Genomic DNA, 23,168 nt, shown 5'->3' with positions numbered 1-23,168 from the left:
TCCAGTAATACATTTACGTCTAGTTCAACAATTCCACTGCTTTTGTCAATTTACCTTACGCATAATAATAATAATTATTATTATTATTATTAACAATAGCAATAATAAATAATACACATTTACAATAAACAATAAAATTAAGAACAGGAAATCCAAAACTGTTTTTGACTTTAAGTACTTTACAATCAGCTGCACAGTGCTGCCACACTCGGCGACTGACGTAGGTCTCTGGGCGGGGCTACGTGTTCAGAGCTCTTGTGTCACTGCTCAGAGGAAACACCGGGATAATTCAGCTGTCATTTCACCGAAAACATGGCCGAAAACAAGTCTTATACCATTGTAGAGTATTTCGGAGGTGACAGTGGATACCAATGTGGCTACTGCAAAAATTCTGTGGGGAACTTTTCACATGGTAAGTGTCTGTTCAAAGAAAATAAACATTGCTGGGTGCTAGCTAGCTACAAAATGCTAATGCACAGCTAGCTCTAGTTTGGGATAGTAACTGTTCCACAAAGGTTTTGTCAGATTATGTGAAGCGATCAAAATATATATTTCTGTTTGACATATATATCACTGTGTTGATTGAACATGTTTGAATGATAAATTGTCTCGATTATCTTGATAAAATAGGCAAGCAGGCTAGCTAAGTATTTGCTATTTCGCATGCTTTGTATACTGCACTTTACTCACTCCCTGCAGACTACTTTGAATGGATAGTCAGACTAAAATCATGTCCATTTACAAATCAAACAAACAATGATGCAAAATCGCTTGTTATATGCTGTTGTGGTGGGATTTCCTGTCATTGTTAATGTAGGTGAAACCGAATATTGCCTGGTTCTTCAACTGTAACTGTACGAGTGGGATATTTTGGTAAAGTGGTCGTGTGGATCTGGTGCAACTGTAGACAGGTGCTTGGATAGCATAAATATGAGATGTTTCAACATGTGTTTACTGTAAGTCAGTGCCACATGTAGCAGTGGTTGCCTTATTGTAATGTAAACAAAACAGCATGAAGATAGACTAGTTTATACAAATGTAATGAATGTAAAACAAGAACAAGACAAACAAGTATGCATTTCAATTGAATAAATGCAAGATGGAGTTAAATGCCATACGGTGGAACACCTTAAGCAAACCAATAACATTTCTGTAAGAAAAAAAGTGTGGCGGACCCACACCTGAAAATATACATGGAATACCATTAAAGGAGCGCAAACTATTGGCATGGTTAGTGATTCAGGGACTTGCATGTTAAGTTTCAAAAGGAAACATTGATAAAAGTCATATTAAAGGTAGTGTCTTAAAATAAATTTCTAATGTTTTCAACTGCCATTGTTATTGGCCAGTACATGAGATTAGAATAACAATGATGTATTTTAAGGCAGTGTTTGCCACGTTCATCCTAGGCAACCAACCTAATGGCTGTAAAAACATGGTAACTCTTTTGACATATGGTTTTATATTTTAATGAATTTTGCCTGTTGTGGATTGGTTTGGTTTGGAATTGGTAGCAATATCTTGTATGGCATACTGTCTTTAGATTGTATCTTTAATTAGGTGCCTGGCATGTTGCAGTGAAGTGGAGTAGACTAGAGTAGTTGTCTAATTCTAAGAACAGAGAGGTAAGCTGCACATGTTATGTCACCCAGAGGAGGAAGTCTGCACTTGCTCACCTGCTGCCAACTCTGATTAAGAGGTTACACTTGTCCTTATTGGATCTGGGTAAAGTAAATGTTTCCTTGCCTGGCACACTCACTAATCAATGTAAACTTGAGATGGATGCTTTCTAGTTTTTATGGAGCAGTTGTACTGATATAACTTTGTAATACATTGTTTACTAATGTATGGAGGTATTGTATTGATATACCCAAATACAACAATTCAAATTCAATGTTTATGTAAATTTTACCTTTATTACTGTCATCTTTTCTGATTTAAAATTGACAGTATATGATTATACATTTATGATTATAAAATGGATATTGTAGAGGAGACTGGGGTTCAGTGTATTGGACTAGTAAAATGAAATATAATATGGTCATTAAATAGTTCTTCTACCAACCAATTAAACAATGCTAAAGAGAAAAGGAGCCCTCCCTCATGTCCCTTAAGCTGAACACAGTGTTATTGTGGTGCCCTGTTTGATTGAAGGCCACAGAGAGAATCAGGTGAGCTGTTTTATCTGATCTGCCATTATCACTGCAGCTGCTGTGGATCTGACGTCAGCACAGTCCTCTCAACCAGCTCTATTCTAATGAGTTATCGCTACGATCTTGATTTGTTTGCCGACATACTGTCTCATATTATCCATTACAGAATATTTAGGTAACACTTATTTTTTTAAATGTGTTTTTCTAGTGCATTCATCAGTTTATTGTTAATGCATTTTCCATTGATTGAAGTACATTAGAAGCGCAGTGCTGCTGCCCTAGGCCTGGTCAAATGACGCAATGGACTGAAAGATCAAAAAGTTTAATAGAGCCTGACAGTTCAAATGTTGCTTTATCATTAATGCTGGTATAATCTTTAACATCCTAAATTCACTTTATAAAATGACAAACATATATGTTGTATGATATGTCTGCTTTTGAAATGGACATTATTGATTATAGCTTTGGTAAAACCTTCTATCTGGTTGTCTGTCATATTTTTCTATGTTCCTTTCCTATAATGTATACTCAACTCAACAATGATGGAGACCTTATCAGAGCAGATTCTGTGTGTAAAAATATTTAACTTCATGATATGAGTTAATGAGCTTTTTCAGAGTTGTGGAAAATAACGTCTAAACATAAACATTACAGTGGGATGTGTTTTCACAGAGGCCTCTAAGTGTCGTGGGAACATGATCCATAGGGTGACATATTTTAAATATTCGGGGTTGTTATATTTTTATTTGCTTGCAAAAGTCCCACAAAAATGTTAATTACTTTACAAAATGTAGAAATAAATTCTGATTTTACTTACAGGTATGTGGTCGCACACAATGACAGTGCAGGATTATCAAGACCTTATAGACCGAGGATGGAGAAGGTGACTCTTGGTTTATTCTTTGTGAAAATATCAAACAATTACTTAAAATAATCACCCTTTTTTTTTTTTTTTTTTTTTTTTTTTTTTACAGAAGTGGGAAATATGTCTACAAGCCTATATTGAACAAGACATGCTGTCCACAATATACTATTAGGTAATCTGTATTTTTAGAAAAGATTTTAAAAATACCATCTAAATTTGGTTACAGCAGTTTCTTTGCTAATGTTTCTTTTTCTATGTCCAGATGTCATGCACTTAAATTCCAGCCTTCCAAATCCCATAAGAAAATCCTTAAAAAGATGAGCAAATTTCTTTCAAAAGGAGACTTACCGAAAGGAGAAGGTGAAGAGGGTAAGAAGTTTTGATACAATTGATTTAAATGTATTCTTATTTTATACTACAAATAAATGTGTCATAATTGTTTATAATTTCTGGGTAATAATGATCCATAGAGTGAGATTTATTATAATATATATTTCCTGGTTTGGTGTATGGTTTGTTGTTCTTTCTCTTTGACTATCTCAAACTATGCCAATGGAGATTATAGTTCATATGTTTCATATCATAAAAAAGCATACATCAACAACAGAATGGGCAAAAAATAAACTTGTAACTGTGTTTTCAGGGGAGTCAATGGTGTGTGATGTAGCAGGTCCACGGGAACCAAGTATCTTATGTCCGTCTGAAGCCAAGTGCCCATCAATATCAGACGTCCAGAATGAGGACTGTCCCACTGCAGCTCAGAGACAGGAGGAGCAGGACGTGCCCGCAGCACCCACAGAGGCATCCCCGAATGATACGTCTGTGCCACCAACAACTTCTGCTCCTAAACCAGGTAAAGTGACTGGGGTTTCACAAAGCTACTCAAATGTGTATCCATAACCATACCCATACCATATTCTGTACCAACCACATTAACAATATTCTTGAAATGGCTGTTAGCTATGACATTTTAAAATGGTATGCACTTAATCTTTAGTTTGACAATCTTATCTGTTTTTATAGATCTGGTAAACAGCATTATATTCATCATAAGATATTACAAAAAGGTGGAGCAATGAATTTAGTCACAGTCTTTGGTTCTTAAAATGTAGTTTTTGTGACGTGTCCAGAAAATCACAAACTGAGAAATTAAACATTTCCAAAAAAGGTATAAAAATATATCAGTTTTGTGTGGATGGGAGACCAAGACGTTTTCAATGCTCAGGATCCAAATAAGATCAGGCCAAATAACAGAACATAAGTACTTTGTATTGTTTTAGATCACTTACGACCTGAAAATCTTAAAACAATGTTACTAATTGCCAGTAGATGTCGCTCTTTACCCTCTTTTATTAGGTTCTGCACTGCAAAGGCTGCCCTTTAACACAGGTTTTGGCTTGACTGTATTTCCCCACTTCTGTCACTATAACAACATTTTCAGCCAGTTCTCTGTTTGTCTTAATTAGACTGGTGCAAATGGATTATAATAAGTCAACCCTGCAGCACTGGTTGCCCTTTAACCCCTTTTTGAATGTGTTAAATGGGGGCAGGTGGGTGGGGAACAGTCCAAATGAGTGTCCGACACATTAAAACCTGATGTCGGACACTATTCCCAGATGCAGACATAAACATTAGGTGGAAAATGTGAGCGGTGCCAGTGGATCTGTATCACTCGCACATGTATCCACATCATATTCCCTTCTGTGCTGAAATAAGAGGCTTTTTCAGGAGACTCGAAAGAGGAAGCGGGAGGATTTACTGTGTAGAGCCGCTGGTTATCCGTTCCTCCCTTGTTCACGTCCAACACAAACCACCTGGACGAATCTTCTCTGGGTTTATGACTGCCGCGCTTTATGGCTTTGGGCGCAATCCAGAGGTAGCTTGAGAAAACACTGCTCTCCATCTGCTGCAGAGCCCACATAATGCAGAGCCAGATGTAAACATAGTCAGGAAGATGTAATATGCATTGTTTAGGTCTGAAAACAGGCTGTAACCAAATGTCAAATCAGTGTACTATAACTGTACTGGGATGTTAGCTATGGCCCCTGAACCCTGTTTTTAGTAAAATACAAGCAGAATTACTTTTCTTTGAAACCTTTCAAATGTCCTTTCTGGGTATTGTATACATCATACATATACTGTATATATACATATACTGTGTATGTATATTTGTGTGTATGTATATGTATGTGTGTGTATATGTATGTGTGTGTATATGTATGTGTGTGTATATGTATGTGTGTGTAGGGGTGTGTGTGTGTGTGTGGGTGTGTGTGTGTGTGTGTGTGTATATATATATATATATATATCTTCAGTATTTTCTCCTAAGTCCTACGCCAACCTTAATCCTTTACCCAGAGCACCTTTGTGGGAGACAGTCTAATAGTAGCACAAGGCTTGGCTGCCACAAGCACTTTCTTTTGTGTTGATCACCTGCCAGAGTCAGAGTGGAAGTCTGTCCACAACCTGTTTGTTGATAAAGCTCAGGAGACCTGTGTGTTTAGCCTCGTTTCAGTAACGTGAGCTTTGGTGAATCAGAGCCAGTGTTTTGTCTCTTCACGTGTGCGTTCTGGTGCAGTGGGCCAACATAATGCCTCTCTCCTGTACAGTTTATACCCAGGACACCGCTCAGATGTGAGTGAGAGCTCTGGGACCTGGGAGGAGAAAGTTGTCACACTTTTATGGAGTGCTAACGGCAGCAGAGGGGAACCCAACACAGGAACTATTCTGTCAGGTTTTATCTCCAGGCTGTACTTCAGAACCTGTGAGGCTGTTTATGTGAGTTGGATAGGTGGGTAGGTAGCAGAGCCAAAATGTACTTGACTAAGTTACCAGATAGAACAGATACAAAAACAAAAATAAGTAATTAGTTATTATTAATAACAACAATAATAATAATAATAATAATAATAATAATAATAATAATAATAATAATAATAATAATAATAATAATAATAATAAAATACTGTATATTATTTTTTTGACGGAACACATAGTTGTTATAGCATTACTGTAAACATAATTATGTGCAGATTTTGGTAATTCCATAATTAGAATAAACCATGGAAACTGACAAATAAATACCATACTACAAAGTATGAATAAACCAAGGTCTTCTTATAAGATGACAATTTTGGTAAAATGTTATTACTTAATTAAGGTGTAAAATTTAATTTAAAAGTATAAATAAATGTACATTACCAAACACCACATCAGAATTTGCACAAAACCAAGAGTAAACCAGAACGTAAACCAGAATGTAAACAAGGACTAAACGAGGACTAAACGAGGACTAAACGAGGACTAAACGAGGACTAAACGAGGACTAAACGAGGACTAAACGAGGACTAAACGAGGACTAAACGAGGACTAAACGAGGACTAATCGAGGACTAAACCAGGGCTAAACCAGGGCTAAACCAGGATTAAACCAAGTGTACATCAGGAGGACTAAACTGGGTTTAAACCAGGACCAAACTGGAGACGGGGAGAGAGGGAGAAAGACTGAGAGAGGAAAAGATGGAGGGAAAGGAGAGGAGGAGAAAGAGGGCGAGAGGGGTAGGGAAAGAGTGGAGGAAATGGAGAGCAAGATAGTCGTGTGTAACTGGATGCAGAGAGGCACGTGGGCGATCGAGGGTAAGGACTTGAGTTGGACACAGACCAGATGCTGGTTCCTGTTGGTGCAGTAGGAGCAGTTCTGCCTTGACCCTGTGCTGTTTATTCAAACTGAAGAAAACTTTTTAGAGGGTCATTAGGAACGTTCTGGGGTTAGATTTAGTTGTATGTTAACAAATACCAATTCCAATAATGCAGATTTCGGTGTTAAAAAATATCTTTCAGTCACTATAATTGTGGTAAATATTTGCTGCTTTTCCTTTCAAGTATTTCTCATGGAAATCCTGTGCCATGTCCACTCCTCAATACAAAAACTTATTGTATATTGTACTGTGAAATACTAACATTTTAATAATGCATTCCTGCAAGCCAATGTGCTCTTTCTGCTGGTCCCAAGCACAGGAAAATTGAACAGGTTGAAGTCACATATCAAGTGTACAAGTGACTCATGAGGTGTCTAGATTCAATTGACTTTTTACTGTCACATTACTCAGCCTTAGTTTGTGTTTTTTCCTCATTAGTTCTCTCACTCTCTATTATGAGGGCATCCCTCCTTGTGACGTGGATGAAAGGGGAGTTTGTGAGTGTGTTGTGAATGGTGGTGGTTGGCAATTGGACAGGAAATCGCTGTAGTTTCCTTATTGCTCCAAACAGGATGTGGGCGTATAAACTGTTGATAGGAGATGCCTGAGAGCCAGAGAGGGCCCTGGCACTGTCCCAGGAGGAGGATGTGGAGCGGGACGATGAAGAAAGAAAAATGTTTAGGGAATTTAAGCCTTTTTGAATGGGACAAATATAAACAGTGTATTTCCTCTCAGTAGCAACAGTAACAGAGACCCCACATTATCTTCATCAGTGTCTCGCGGCTCGCCATCTGCTTTGATTTGAGCTTAACCACACAATGCTGTTACAATACGCATCACTTAAGCCAACATTGACTGCATCATTTTATAGCATCCTGAGGAATCATGTTTGCAGTATTTGTTCTGTTGGCATTTGAACCAGTAGTAAGATCTAAATTGGAATTAATCACAGATATTGATAAATTAAATTATGAACAGTGGTGACTTTGTATTTTTTTTGTTGCTGCGAATTTAATCACTAGCCAAGTTTTAATAATAATTTAAATTTAATTTAATAATAGTAATAATAATAATAATAATAATAATAATAATAATAATAATAATAATAATAATAATAATAATAATAATAATAATAATAATAATAATAATAATAATAATAAAAAATAATGCATTAGTCCTATATAGCACTTTTCATTTTGTGCCTTATTCATTTATTCCACACTTCAGCTTACAACAAGAGGCAGACTAATGAAAGCAAGGTTGCCAATCTGTGCCATCGGCCCATCTGACTCCCACCAACACTCTCACACACACACCACTTTCAAAGTGTTTTACAACATAAAAAGTACATTTTTATTATTATGAAAAAAAAAAACATATTCATGTTCATAGGTCTTGGCTTATTTGGCTAAACTTGATATGTTCAATTTGTACAAAAGAACAAAAATTTCTCCCCCTGAAAAAAAACCCCTAAAAACAAATACATTTCGGAAATTAAAGGATTTAAGGTTAAAGTACACTATATTGTCCCCTTAGTGAAATTTGTCATCTGCATTTGGCCCATCCTTCAATGCCTCAGGACCAGTGGGCACACAGTCCTGCATCCGGGGACCCATCGGCATGATCTTGTTTCTAGGCTTGGTCAGGATTATTTTAGCTGGAGGATTGTATCTAGGGTGCATGTTTTCCCAGTTGTAGCTACATTGTCATAATGTTTAATCTGTGTCCCGACCTCCAGTTTCTATTCTTTAGCGTTGGCTGATTTTAATTGCTTCTGTACTTAGCACTGGCCACATAAAGGTGACGTTATTCACCATTTCCAAAAGCCATAATTGAGTTATTACTGCGTCTCTTGCTTGTGTTTTCTCATCTGGAAATGCTTTACTCTGTCCTTCGCAGCTTCAGACTAAACACTGCCGTTTTTATTAAATCTAAAACCCAGATTCCTTTGAAAAGCTGCTTTGTTTTTGTAAATGTGCGTGTGTTTGTGTGTGCACAGGAACGGGAGCGGATCCCAACAAGCCGCCGTGTCGTAAGGCCAAAGACATCCGGAACGAACGGCGACTTCAGAAGGAGCAGAAGAGGCAGAACTCAGACGGAATTGCACCCACAACCAAGCCTCCCCCCTCGGGTCCCAGCCAAAGTAACCATCCCAAAAGCCTGGAGGACTTCATAGAGGAGTCCCTGTCCGACAGCACCGCTCATGGCCTTGAGGTGAGGTCGACCCCACAGCACAATACAGTCATCTGCAGGTCACTAACAGTCGATAAGCATTAGCCTGTTGCAAAAATTAAATGAGCAAATACAATTTTAGCCTGGTCAGCAACTGATTATTATTATTAAAGGTGCACTATGCCACTTTTCTGATTGGGGTCAGCCGCCTACTTGTCTCTGTGGAGATGGCATTGTATGAAATATTCTGCAGGTTGGCATTAAACTTATCTCTCTTGCATTTATTCAATTAGAGGTATTTTTGCTTTAAAAACACTTTATGCTTACAGTAAGATACTCACTGCACCAATGTGAGTCCCACCTTACATTCTAGCATATTTTTCATCTGTTGTAGTGGCACATTATGCCTGTCTCCAGACTTCAAACAAAGAAATGTACAAGTTTTTGTATAGGAAAATCAGATTGTTATAGCTTGGCTGACCAGGCCTCAGTATTGGATTCTGCTAAGCCTCAAATGTGCCCTTTACAATTTTGAGTGCTTTGCCCCAGTGACTTCACCATGTGTTTATAGAAGTGGAGAGAGGAGATCCGTCCAAAGCCCAATGGAAAAACCACTACATCCCGTTTTCAGTTCTACCAAAAGACCCGCGCACCACACAGTTCGACTCGAGTTTCCCCCAATGATGACATTCTAACCACAGCTAACCACCCAGTCGGAGTCGGAGCAGTGCTTGGCAAATTCTCTGGCAAAATAGAAAGATCTTTGGCAAAAAACACATGTTGAGGTCAGAGAAGTAACGTCAATGTTGCTCTGAACTAAGATTTGAACCAGATACACTGTAATCCAGGCACTTGGGATCTTGTTTGTGCTCCCATTCAAAATAAGCGACTGTCTTAAAGCTTATAGATGTACCAATTTCATTAACTGGGTAAATTATAGGTTAGGTACTTACATTTTTGCCTAAAAAGTTTAATGATATGTTTTATAAATGCAGTTTTCATCTAGTGGTTCAGAAAGCACAACTAACTAGACCACATTGTAGTTGTGGCTCTATTAAACTTTACTTTGGAGGAAATTGCTTTACCAGATCCTTTGTATTGGAATCTTACACAATTGTCTTAAATTAACATATTAATTAAGTAACCACCAAAAATTATATAGCAGTAATGTGTAAGATAATTGCATATTTTGCTCCCCTAATTAGTTATGAGGCCTGTGACACTGAATTATTTGTAAATGTCCTTAGGCCTGTAACTTCCCCCTTGGAGCAGTTATTAAAACTGAGGATATGTAGTTTCCTGAGTCACCACCAGAGGTCAGTGTGAGAACGTGAATGGGAGCTCTTGGGCACCCCAGGGACTTGTGGCACTGCGCACAACTGTCCTATTATTAAAGTTTGAAGCCACACCTGTATTTAATATATCTTATTAAGTATGTTTAAAATAAAGTATTTTTAATTTTTATTCGGGTTAGCTTGATTCAAACATTCATTTATTTTCTCAAAAGTTCAGAGCAGAGCCACAAGTATTGTATGTCTTTCAAGGAACATTCTTGGGTTGAAAATTTGACATATTATCCGAATTTCCATAAAATAGTTTTGACATTTTGGCATATTTCTGCTTCATTTGAACCCTCAGTCATTGATAAAAATGCATTTTTTACAAACCATGTCTCAGTACAGTGAATTAAATGCAGTTATTTTCAGACATTATTAGTATATCAGCTTTCTAGTTTTCTAAAGAATCTACATCCACAGAGCACATAGAGTGAGACTGTGCACATCCAAGTCAAATAAACACCAAGCTAAGTTCTCGACAGTTCAAGGCAATTTTATATCACAAGCTGGTGGCCAACACAAGCTCCCAAACGCTGAGGTAGTAATTAAATTTGGGCCGTAGGAAGTTAAAATTGAGTTCAATTTCAGTGACAACAACAACACAGCTACTTCTCATTCCAGTAGTGTGTCTGTCATGGGCTTTGGTAGATATTGAAATGGGAATGAGTGGGCTGCTTGGCTGAACATAGACTACTGTTCACCCTGTTTGACACCTCCTGTGGAAAACGAGTCATTAAAACTTCCAAATGAAAATTAAAAGCACATTGTTTCACATCATTTTTTAACAGTGAGGGAAAAAAGATCAAATTTCATAATTTATGGACCTGATCAGATTTATATCAGTCTTTAGCTTACACTGTATTTCATGTAGTACACAATTGAAATGTGATTATTTTGCTAGTCGAGTCAATAATTATAGTAAAAATGATAAAATGCTGTTATAAAAAACTTAAATTAAAACTATTTATTTCAAAGCATGGTGAAGTCACTAGTGGCAATGGGCTCATGCATAAAACAGGCAATCAATAGGCTAATGATTATTGTGCCCCTGAGACGAGGACTCTGCTACAAAACCTTCCTCCACAAACAACTGATCTTAACAGAGGGATAAAACACACTTTGAGAGACCTAAATAATTTGAATTAGAAAAAATTTAAATGTCTTGAGAAAATCCAGCGTTGTACCAATTTTGTGCAATTTTTCTATTGGATTTCCACTTAAAGATGCACTTTGTAACCTTTGGAGAGGATGGTACATGCAACCTGTTTATCTCCATGGAGATGATATTGCTTTATCTAAAATGTTCCACGATATGGCATTAAACTTATGCATTTTGCATTTATTCAACATGTCATTTATTGCTCAAAAATACCTTGCTTCCTATTGTGTATTGTCTCCATAGATCTAATCTGTAACTTGGTCTGGTGGCACTGCCTCCTTCTACATTGAACATCATACTAATTCAACCATTCCAGACTCTGGCAATGTTCACAAGTTGGTAGCACACCCACTTCTAGAAAAGTTACGTAGTGCACCTTTAATGCAGAGCCCAAAATAGGTCATACCTGTGAGAGAATTTGTATTTTTTTAAGTTTGTATTCTAAATAAAGAAAAACTATGAATAATAAAAAATTTAGTTGAATTATATTGAAACGTACAAAATATGTGTATCTGTGTATCTGTTCCCTTTGAGTGTGTTGTGTCCCTCTTTTTCTGTCTCCTTTCTTTTTATACTCTCCCTTATCTCACTATTTGCACTTGTTTCGTCTTAACCCTTTTGTGACCATGTTCTTTTTGAAGGTGAGGCTAGTGCGCTCCAATCCCCCCAGCCCGCAGTTCAAAGCCTCTTTCGACGCCTCCTACCAGGTGTACAAACTCTACCAGATGGCCATTCACAAGGACCCTCCCGAAAAACCGTCCGAGAGCCAGGTCAGATGGCAAGGGTCATAGGTCAACCTGCTCCAGCCACAGCTACAGGGAGGGAGGTTCAGAGACACCTTAAGTAGTGCTGAAAGGGTTATGATCGACTTTCAAATTAATGGAGATTAGTGTGTTAAGCTGTGGGGAATTGGGGCTTTTTGAGAATTATATTTTTCTTAAACGTTTTATACTAGGCACATCTCAAATAATAGGTATTAATCGTTATGTTATTTGAACTCCCAAGACTCTAGTAGTAGCAAGAATTGAAATAATGCAAATATATGACTAGTTAGAACAAACTGTTTGTGTAAAGGTAAAGTCTTGAATTGAGAAATACATGGACTATGCACTGGTGATTATTTGAAGTCACAGTATTGTTTTAAAGAACCAGCAATACTGATTTTAAAAGTTTTATATTGAGTATATAATATAGTACACAAAAAGTACTTTCTGTGTAACTGTGGTCTAGTGTAATCTACTTTATATTGAAATAATCATTAGCATCAGTGCTTAAGTTTCTATGAAATAGATGGTAATGACTAAATACTTTCCGAAAATGTCAAGCAAGATAAGTTTGTTTATAGAATGCAACTGGTTCACAAAGAAATTCAAAGTGCTTTATAGAACAAGACATAATTTAAACAAATATGTCAATAAAAATATAAAAAAATATATTTTCAAGTACATTTCAACAGTTTTTAGCCTAGAGGTGCAACACTTCTTAAAGCTGGTCAAGTGAATATTTATCCATGCAGTGGATCAGATCTAGACTCCCATAAACATAGCTTGAGCGTTTGAGAAACTAGACACCTCACTTCTCCATTTTGAAACCTACAGTAGACATTTTGTGCAGTTATGGGGGGAAAGAGGCCAAAATGTCTGTCTGAATTAAAAGCTGTGAATGGGGCGTCACATCGTGGGGCTGCACATGTAAAGGAGCCGGCCTCAAAGGCTGCGGAAATGGACTGAAATGTTTCCATACGCCAGTGTTTCTCCAGGTGTGTGAGTGGCCAGAGGCGACGCAGTGATGATGAGGTTCTTTTACACTTTTGTGGGGGGCACTTTGTCAGCTGACCTTCACGCCTTCTCCCCAGTCCCCTGTCTGCCCCCCGTCACACTACACCGTAATGTCTGAAAGGAAAACTAGGACGGCTTTAAATGAGTTTATATGTCATTGTCCCATTCTGTTTGATGGTGGTAATTGTTTTTGAGTTGGTTGGATGTTGTTTTATGGCAAACAAGGGTCAAATAGCTTGAATAGATGGCCTGTACAATTTTTGCAAAATATTAAATTGCAATTGTGATGACAGATATTGATTACACTTTCTTTTCAAGTTTGGATGGCATTGTCCCATTCAGTTTGATGTTTTTGAGTTGGTTGGATGTTATTTTATGGCAACCCAGCTGTGCCATGTGATGTCAAATAGACTGGATAGTTTGTTTAAACAATTTGGGCAAAATGTCAACTTGCGATTACATTTGCAATTTATGTTTTAATATTAAAGGTTTGGAGGTCATTGTCTATGAATTCAGTTTGGTGGTGGTAATTGTTTTTGAGTTGGTTGGATGTTGTTTAATGGCAAACCTCTGTGTCAAGAAGAGTCACATAGATAGATAGTTTGGCTGTAAAAAGTAAGCAAAATATCAAACCGCGCTTTGCAATTTAGGTGTAATTGTTGATTTCTTTTCAAATTCACATTATTTTAAACTTGTAAAAACATTAAGATAAAAGAGAGCACTGCATATGAACAGCTAAACAAATACAAGGTTTAGAACATGTTTGTAGAGGTCTAAACAACAGGTTGGCAGGTTAGATATTTTGTGTTTGCAGAGGAAACTATATTACTCATCCATACTGCACCGTAATGTCTGCAAGAAAACTGGAAGTCTAGGGTGACTTCAAAGGAGTTTAGTTGTCATTGTGTCATATAATTTAATGGTGGTAATTGTTTTTGAGTTGGTTAGATGTTGTAATAGATTGGATAGTTGGACTGAAAGATTTTAGCAAAGCATTGAATTGCGATTACATTTGCAGTTTATGTTTAGTTGTGGAATTCTTTCTTTTCAAGTTTGGATGGCATTGTCTCATTCTATTTAACGGCAGTAACTACTTTTGAGTTGGTTTGATGAAGGTTTCACATAGATTTGGACAGTTGGCAAAATATAATGAATGGTGATTACAATTGATATTTAATAGTAGAATTCTACGCTTGTCATGATTACTATATTGACTTATTGTTCAATATATGAAAGCTGGAACAATATATTTTGGGGCTGAATATTTATCGTGTGTACAGTTTCTTTGTAAAAATGGGGAGATTTGAGGTCTTTTGTTGCAATACGGTAATAAGATTTGAGCTGTAGAAGATTGAATAAATAACTTCTATGTCTCATTATTAGTTAATATTGGAGCTCAAGACTTTTGAATGATACTGTGTATTTAAAAATGGTTTACTGGGATTATCTTGCGTTGTTATTGTTGTGTCATTGGCATAAAGTAGTTTCAGTATTGTTAATCTGCTTCAAAATTTGTTATCATAACAGGCCTACTTGCAGCCATATTGAACTTGATTTAAGAATAGCAACTTAACCACTCATTAAAACAGCAGTAATAATATAACATGCAATATCAATATCATCATGTTGTTATAGTAGAGAAATGGAAGTATTTCATTTTGGATGTATGTTGATGCCAAGTTGCTAAGCTCCTAAAAAGCTGTGTTTTGGTATTAAGAAATGATTCAAATGTAATATTGTTTGGCTTTATAATATACTCATTAACAAAAACACAACACAAAAACACTCAAAAATACTTATTTATCTTACTAGAAATTGCTTGTATACATATATTGCCATTATTGGTCATTGGGGATCATCAGCAGTATTCTCTGGTAAAGGCTGGGCAGTGCACTAGCCTCATCTTCTAAAAACTTCTTCCTGCATTCTGGTCTGTCTCCTCAGTCTCCTTGAACTCCATGTTTATGTTTTGGGAATGATTAAGTCAATGTTTCCTTTCTGAGCAACAATCTGATACAATTATGGGATCAGGTGTGTCAAATTCAAACCAGGCCTTTCGTGCAGCCTCTTGCCTTGAGCATGGGGAGACTGAGGTGAACCCAGAGAAGCCAGAATCACTTGTATAACACTGTTCTGCCCTTGCTACCAAATCTTCCCCTGTCTTTCCCTGCCTCTCTCCTGCTTTAAATCAAACAAGGGCTGCACAAGTGTAGAAATATTGTACACTGCAATATTTCAAGAAGAAATTGGGCAGTATAGAGAGTTAACATTTTCTTTCAAAACAAAATAATAATTTAGACTATAGCTACAGCAATTAATGGTACAATGAAGTTCATTTGTTCTAAGCTTTAATGACATTCTGGTATCCAAGGCCCTTATATATTCTGATATCTACATTCTGTATTTAAAGGTACACTCTGTAACTTTTCTGGTGGAGGGTTTGCTCCCTGCTGGTCCCCATGGAGACGTTATTGCTCTGCTTTAAATGATCCATGGTATGGCATTAAACTTGTCTATTTGCCATTCAGTTCATAGACTGTATAAAGAAGTGGACTAAGTGAGTGTGACGTCACCCATAGCGTTTGGCTCCAGCGAAATGAAGCTCATCGAGGCTAGAGCAGTTACAGGGGCAAATTTGAAGCAGAGTTCCGAGAGTGAGTATCATAGCAACCAAAGTACCAATCCGGAGCCAGGCTGTTGAAGGTAATGCCCCTTCCCTCTCGCACCACTGGTTTAGCAGGGAGCAGGTGATTAGCAACTACTTGGCCTGGTGGCATCCCTTTCTTGCCTCCATTAGGATACATTTCATGCCATACTGTTTAACATTCAAGACAAAGCATCAAAGGATTTTTTTCAGACAGCTTGAAGCAACATTTAGACAATATTTTGACATGGACTAAATCAGTCATTTTAGAATGATAAAAAAAAATATCGCAACAAAAATAAATGTATTGAGCCCTATGCTATTGTGCAGCCCTAGTTCCCACCATTTGTACATTCAAGTGTTGTATGAATTGACCAGCCTGCTCCACCTGTTTGCCCCCCTCCCTCCCTCATGCTGAAGGTGAGGCTAGTGCCGGTGAACTTTGATGACCCCCAGTTCAGTGCATCGTATGAGCGGTCTGCGGCTCTGTATGCGCGATACCAGACCACCATTCACAACGATGAGGAGTGTAATGAGAGCGAGGTACTGCATGTTTTTTATTCTACACTTAATAGGCCTGACACAGTAATACATTTTAAGAGTGGTAAAAATATTTCAATAAAAGCTAACACTGAGACTATTTTGTGCTACTGATATAATAACAGCATCACTAAACTCTTTGTGGACCTTACTGTAAATAAGACGTGAAGTGCTTTTACAAATATAGCACAGTGAAACACTTTACAGAATAGTTGTCCTCAATGAGTCATAACTATGTTAAATATGTAACTCTCCTCAGCACAAATCTTAAACTACTACTACTACTACTACTACTACTACTACTACTACTACTACTACTACTACTACTACTACTACTACTACTACTACTACTACTACTACTACTACTACTACTACTACTACAAAAAGTGTTTTGAGAGGCTTGTCAATCTTGTACAGTGCAATTCATAAGACATTCTTATTGAAAAGTTCCCCAACAGTGAAAATTAAATATGGTATAAATATGAAATATGAGCAAAATGATTTTAGTTACATATCTTTAATGCTAAATTATAGTATTAATTATTGTGACAGACTATGCACTTAGTTATCTGAAGCCTGGCGCCACTTCACAGCCAACTGACTTCTGCTTTTTGCTGTTTAATAGTGTTCAAATATTTTTATTCAAGACTTTAATTTAAATTTTACCCTTCAGTTAATTGAAAACGGGGGCTTCAAACCCATTTAAGCAAAACATATTAATATGTCAGAAATACCAAGCCAGGTAAAATGTAATTACGGATGCTTATAAGAAACGCAGCATGGGTGCTGTGACAGAAGACAAGCCAATATATGGCTTACTATATAAATTATTTAGTATTTTCACAAGTAGCATCACACATGCCCACTTTTTCCATTTATTTCAATGAAAGACCTAATTAAAAACATTAAATTAGCTTGGCCCCAATAGAAATCAGCATCAGTTTGTTGGCTGCTGTGTTGATCATAAACAGATGTGGCAGGAATGCTAAAAAGCTAAAGCCCTCAAGCTATACATGTTACCTAATGTGTGCAATGTCTGTAATGTATACAATGTACATGTAACTTTACTGGTGGAAGGTCCGTCATCTGCTTGTCTCCGTGGAGATGTTACTGTTTTGCCTAGAATGTTCCACAGTACAGAATTAAAGTTATCCATCTATGGGAGACTGACTTAAAACATGTATAGAGGGGGGACAGTGAACAGAAGGATGTTTAGAGGTTAAAGCTGTCACATAGGAGGCCTAGAGGAAGAGCTAAGAGGAGATGGATGGATGCAGTAAAAGTGGACACGATGCTAGTTGTTGAGAAGAGGATGCAGAGGATAGGGGGAGTGGAGGCAAAAGATTTAGTCCTTGGTTTTTGGGGTTTTTTTGCTCCCTGAATGGAAAGAATCTGGCATATCCAACAGTGGTCTTGGTACGTTACTTGAAATTGATACCCCAGTTTTGAGTATTAAGCCTTTTCTGCTGTATCAAAATTGACTTCAATTGAATTGAAATTAGACTGAACACATTCATCTTTGTATACACCCCAGTGTTGTTGGTAAACAGTTAAACATCCATGTACACCTTGAACTTACCTAAAAATAAATCCATGTGGACAGAGTCTAGTCAGGAAGGATGCAGAGCTCCAGAGCTGCACTAACCTGAGAGAGCCTTTTGTCCCTCAGGGGTGGAAAAACAACCTCCTGCTCCCTCCTTCTGCCAAGCAAGCCTTGCTAAATTACTCAATCCTCCAGCTTGTAAAAAGTAAGGTAATTAATAAATAATAAAAACTGTCAGATTGGGCAGACTGTAGCAGATTCTTTCCTACTGCCATAACACAACCCCTGTTAATGGGCAAGGAGCGTTTGTGAGCTTACGGGCTTTTACTACCTTAAGATCGAATGGGTTCACCGGCAAGAAAAATAACATCTCCATATCATTTATATATACAGTCGAGCCCCGGTTGGGTTGCCAGATTGAGTTGGGAATTTCCACATTTTTGATTGGCATGCTTTGATTTACAGTTATGCTAATTGCGTCGAGCATTTAGCTCTTTTATTGTTCACATTATTGTTCGTTATATATAGGTTTGGCAATTGAAAACGCTTTACAGTTTTAACAGTTTTAGCTGTGGTATACGCCTCATATGCATTTATATAACATTTAGTTGGCATATACAAGTGTTTTTTTCATTGCTTCACTTTAGTCAATGTCTTTAAAATCAGCTTTTATTGTTCCACCTCAAACTAATTGGGCTGTATTGTTGTCCCTTTACCTTGACTCATTTTGACAACTCATGAGGCTGCAAGGAAGCACAATTTATTTTAAGTATTCCCAGAAATATGCCTCCACTGTTTGGCACCAACTATATTTACTACTGGTTGGGTGTTTAGGTGTAATTTAGTTGATGTAAGTATGCATGCAATTAAGCAATCACATATATTTAAAGCTAAGGATTCAGTTGTCCTAAATGAGTCCTCAAATGAGCTCAAATTTTAGGTGTATAATAATTCCTGCTTTTGCTAATTACTGCTATGTTAAGAATAGGACAGAGTTTTGCTTGTCAGGCTATATAAAATAAAGTATACGTTGAAAATGCATAGTTTGGTACCGATGTCCTTAACCACATTTTTAAAGGTTTACATACTAGTTGATGATTCCAACTTCAAGTATGCTGTCTCTTTTTTTACTTAATATGGAAAAATGTTTGGCTGCTAAACTATAAACCACAACAAGCCAGTCTTGTTTTCGCCCAGAGATGCTTTTTTTCTTTCTCCAAACATCATTTAGAACAATAGCAGCAATAACAAACTGGGTTGCAAGTTCAACAGTTTTTTAAATGTATTAAAATGCAGTTGAACTGGATTCAGTCTGCCTGGCCCCTAGTCAACCACCAATAGACTTGCCTGAACTGCTCTATCACCAGACTGTATGTTGTCCCCAGTGGAATAGCTTTGTTTGTTTTAAGAATGTATGCACTTCCTATTCAGACCATTACTGGACCTCTGCCAGCCATTATTACCTTCATTTCCACTCTGTAGTATGCACTGAGGGGGCCCATATACTACATACATGCAGTTATTTAGACACACACACATGCATTCACTCACACTTAGCAGGCTTAACTGTTGTGCCGAGCCATGACGCAGAGAGTTCCTGCACATGTGGCATTCATTTTGGGGAAAACAAATTCTACTCAATTGTTATTTACTCTTCCCGATGGCCACAATTTCAACAAAGACACACGGGGGAATAGGGTTAGGTAGATTGAGGAGGTCAAAGTTCACGATCAAGATACACCAGTCATTTCTTGCTATGTAATTTTTCTGCTGAAGAGTCTGCCATTTGCTTGTCTCCATGGATATGTTATTGCTTTGCCCGGATTGGTTCGGCAGCAAGGCATTAAACTTGTATATCTTCATGGAGACAAGCAAGGGACACCACTAAGACAAGTTACAGGTCTGATCTGTGGAGAGGTGGCATTGTCCTCAGAGAGAATGCATGTTTTTTAAGGCATTTTGGAGCAATGTAAGACACATGCAGTTGAATAAATGCAAGATAGATTAGGTAAATGCCATACGATCAAACATTAAAGGCAAAGCTGTATTATCTCCATGGACACAAGCTGGTGACTCACACCTGCCAGAAAAGTTATGTAATGCACCTTTAAAGGGCCCATATTACAGTATTTTCTGATAATGTTGTTTCCTTATCAAAAACATACCTGGAGTTGTGTTTTATTCCACTCACCCATATTTAACACACTAATCCTGAGTTCTTCTCTCAAACAGAAAAGACTCTGTTCCACCTTCAATTCAATTTATTTTTGAACCCAAAATCACAACAGCAGTTGCCTCTGAGGGCTGAACATGAGAATTGATTTAACCAACAGAAAGTTAGAAAATCAACAATGAAAGAGAAACAGTCAAGCAATTTAATCAACAGAAAACAAGCAAATCGATATCTGTCCCAGAACATCCCCTGTCCTTAAACCCTCCTTCTTGGCAAGGAAAAACTAAAAGAAAAAACACCTTGTGATGTCAGGTGGTGATACAGAAAGTGCACCACTGTGTTTTTAACCTCCATACACCTTCACTAGAATAATTTAGATAAGTCCAGCCCTGGAATTGCCAATCTCTACTAAACTAAAGGTAAAAGTAGCTGTAAACTCGAAAACTACCACTACATGGCATTACAAGGTGGAACAGAACATTTTGAGCTTTGGAGACATAGACAGATTAATAAACTAGGATTACTTAAACATGTGTGAATGAAACAAACCACAACTCTAGGTATGTTTCAATGTTAACATACTTGTATTGATATTGAGTATCTAGATTTCTTTTAGGTCTATTTCTTTAAATAGAACTGTTAAGCTACCTTATAGGGACAGTGAGCACAATGTGGGGTCTGGGGGGAAAATGGCTGACTGAGTTTTATTGTTTTTTAATGTAGGGGACTAAATAGACACCTCGTCCCTCAAATAAATAGCACAATTTCTGCTAGTAAAAAGTCAATGGCTGAACGTCTAAGTAGCAATTAGGCAGATGTGCGTAAGTGTTTTGTATGTGAGGCTGCTCCTAATTGTGCACAGATGACTGTTTACCAGAGAAAGAGAGAGTTACTGAGATGGACTCCATGTGTAGGACTCTGTCTGTAGGAGATGGCGCTTAGCTGGGTCACTTAGGGTTTGATACATTGGCTTCCTGTTCCTGAAGAGCTTGTATTTTACATTAGTGTTGTCTATCTCTTGGAGTGTCTTTGACCGATTGTATAGTTTCTGCTTGTGTCAGCTCGACCGCGGCTGTTGTTTGTCAGCTTGTGGAGATGGAACAGCGCTGCCAGACCCCAAGAGAAGAAGTCCAGCAAACTTGACACAGAGTTTGAGAGCAGTTTTACACTATATGCATTTCTCAAGCATCTGGTATACAAGAAAGATATAAGAAGACAATGGAGGCTGTTATGTTAAATATAGACACATTTAAGTAGTGATGACCACCTTGACTTGAGTTAGAAACTGTAAATGTAATTCTATTGTTATTTGTTTTTGACATAAATATCATCTTTCTGTACATAATTATAGGACCTGCCCACTATTGTATGCACACAAGTGTTGGATTGACTGGTGAGTTAAACCAGAGAAATGCAATGCCCATTCTGGGTTCAAAAATGGAAATTGTTGTCCGAGGATACAAAAATGATTTTAAAGTGGTACATTAATCTATCTCATGTGCTCATCTATAAACCAGACAGAGTGGAATCATTCTCTACCAAATTCATTGCTCCAAACAAATCCTGCTTCCAAAAAGAAAGGTGGGGCTGCCTTCAGTGACCCCAGAAAATGATTTATAGCTTCATAGCCTAACGCAGTATGTTAATAAAAAAAAAAAATCTAATATGATATTAACTATATCTATTACCTCCATTGTGGCTTTTTACAAATTTATTATCACATCTTACAAATTCAGATGTTTCTCGACTTTCAAACCATCTAGTTTTCTGTGAATAAAACATAAAAGTTTTATTCGAGCCCCTAAGCGCTGTATTGGCCATTATGAGTTTTTGCTGTTGGTAATTTGGGCTCTCACAAAGCAGTAGTCACTGTGGAGCTAGCAGTGGAAAATTACACTTTACTGGCTCGGTTTCACAGGTGGGGAACCTGATAAGCATTTTTTCGCATGAGCAAAGATCATTGTCGGCGAAACAGATGTAGCAGCAACTGTGATGCAATGGAAACTTTTTCAATAATCCAAATGAAAGCAACAAAGAGCTGCTTCTTGTTTTCTACCTCGAAGTGTTAAGTGATCTTTTCTGGAAGCTGGGACATGTTTGCTGGTTATGCGGGTCTTATAGTTCTCTAGAGTTTTACAACTTAGGTTCCCATTTTGATACATTTAGAGCAGTGGGTCTCAAACTTTTCACATGAAGTACCACCTCATAAAATGTTCGGATTTACAATACCACCAGGAAAAGACCAAGGCTTAAATCCAAACTGAACAAGGTCTATAACAGGACTAAGACTGACTTAAATCCAAAACTAAAATTCTGACTTAATTAGGTGTTAACCAGAAACACTTAGATTTTATGGACAAATCATACATACATTCACATCTAATCAAAGGTGCACTTTGTAAATTTTCTGGTCCATGTATTTTCATTTTCATTTATTAGATTACAGTTGTTTTTATTTTTCAAAAACTGAGTCGGTTCGCCTCACCACAGATCTGACCTGTGGAGTCTGCTGCTTGTTTCCATTAATTTGTATAGTTCAGGGTACCATTTTATTTCTTTTGTCATTGTGAAGTTCTTTTTCACTTAGGATTTCTACAGCTTAACTTTTTGATATGTCCTGGGTAGGAACTGTGGTGCTGGTTCAGTCCTGGTTCATTCCTGATTCAGTCTTGGTTTAGTCCTGGTTTTGCCCTAGTTTTTCCCTGGTTTGGTTGTGCTTATTTTGCCTGTATTACTGCTGTGTCATTGAGGTTGAATTGAGTGTTTCTGTACACCGCAGGGAGCACCAGTTGAGTGGGTTTATAGCTCAGAATGCAGCAGGTCTGAGAAAAAACACTATGCTTCGGTGTATGCCATGCATTTCTTATGGGTCAGTCTATGTGTACTCATTTCTAATTCCATCTCCAGTGCAGTAGAAATATAATCTGTATACTTACTTTGCTCATTAAGTGATGATAGTACGCCATTATTACAGTAGTAGATAGAGGAAAGTATGTAAGTCAGTCTATTTTATTATTTAACATTTCAGGTGGAGTGTCTGCCACCTCTTGCAATTACTCAGTTCAGCTCAGAAATACATTGAAACATGCATTACCACTGGACTTGTC

The 23,168-nt window shown here is 37.4% G+C and overlaps 1 protein-coding gene across 2 annotated transcripts in view; it reads left to right on the top strand.

Moving 5' to 3' along the window:
• The first annotated feature begins 244 nt into the window (after positions 1–244).
• LOC117382687 (arginyl-tRNA--protein transferase 1) overlaps positions 245–23,168 on the top strand; it is an 81,150-nt gene continuing 58,226 nt past the window's right edge. The window contains exons 1-7 of one of the 2 annotated variants that reach the window (XM_055227502.1): positions 245–412; positions 2,973–3,036; positions 3,128–3,190; positions 3,281–3,387; positions 3,662–3,871; positions 8,715–8,934; positions 12,030–12,153. In XM_055227502.1, the coding sequence (XP_055083477.1) occupies positions 313–412; positions 2,973–3,036; positions 3,128–3,190; positions 3,281–3,387; positions 3,662–3,871; positions 8,715–8,934; positions 12,030–12,153 (888 nt within the window). In that variant the 5' untranslated portion in view covers positions 245–312. Of the gene's footprint in view, positions 413–2,972; positions 3,037–3,127; positions 3,191–3,280; positions 3,388–3,661; positions 3,872–8,714; positions 8,935–12,029; positions 12,154–16,230; positions 16,349–23,168 lie in introns of both variants that reach the window. The other variant, XM_055227503.1, reaches the window with a different exon arrangement.

The sequence above is a fragment of the Periophthalmus magnuspinnatus genome, chromosome 15, assembly GCF_009829125.3.
Source record: "Periophthalmus magnuspinnatus isolate fPerMag1 chromosome 15, fPerMag1.2.pri, whole genome shotgun sequence".
Classification (NCBI taxonomy): domain Eukaryota; kingdom Metazoa; phylum Chordata; class Actinopteri; order Gobiiformes; family Gobiidae; genus Periophthalmus; species Periophthalmus magnuspinnatus.
Note: the sequence above shows the minus strand (reverse complement) of the source record. Positions and strands in the feature narration are given on the sequence as shown.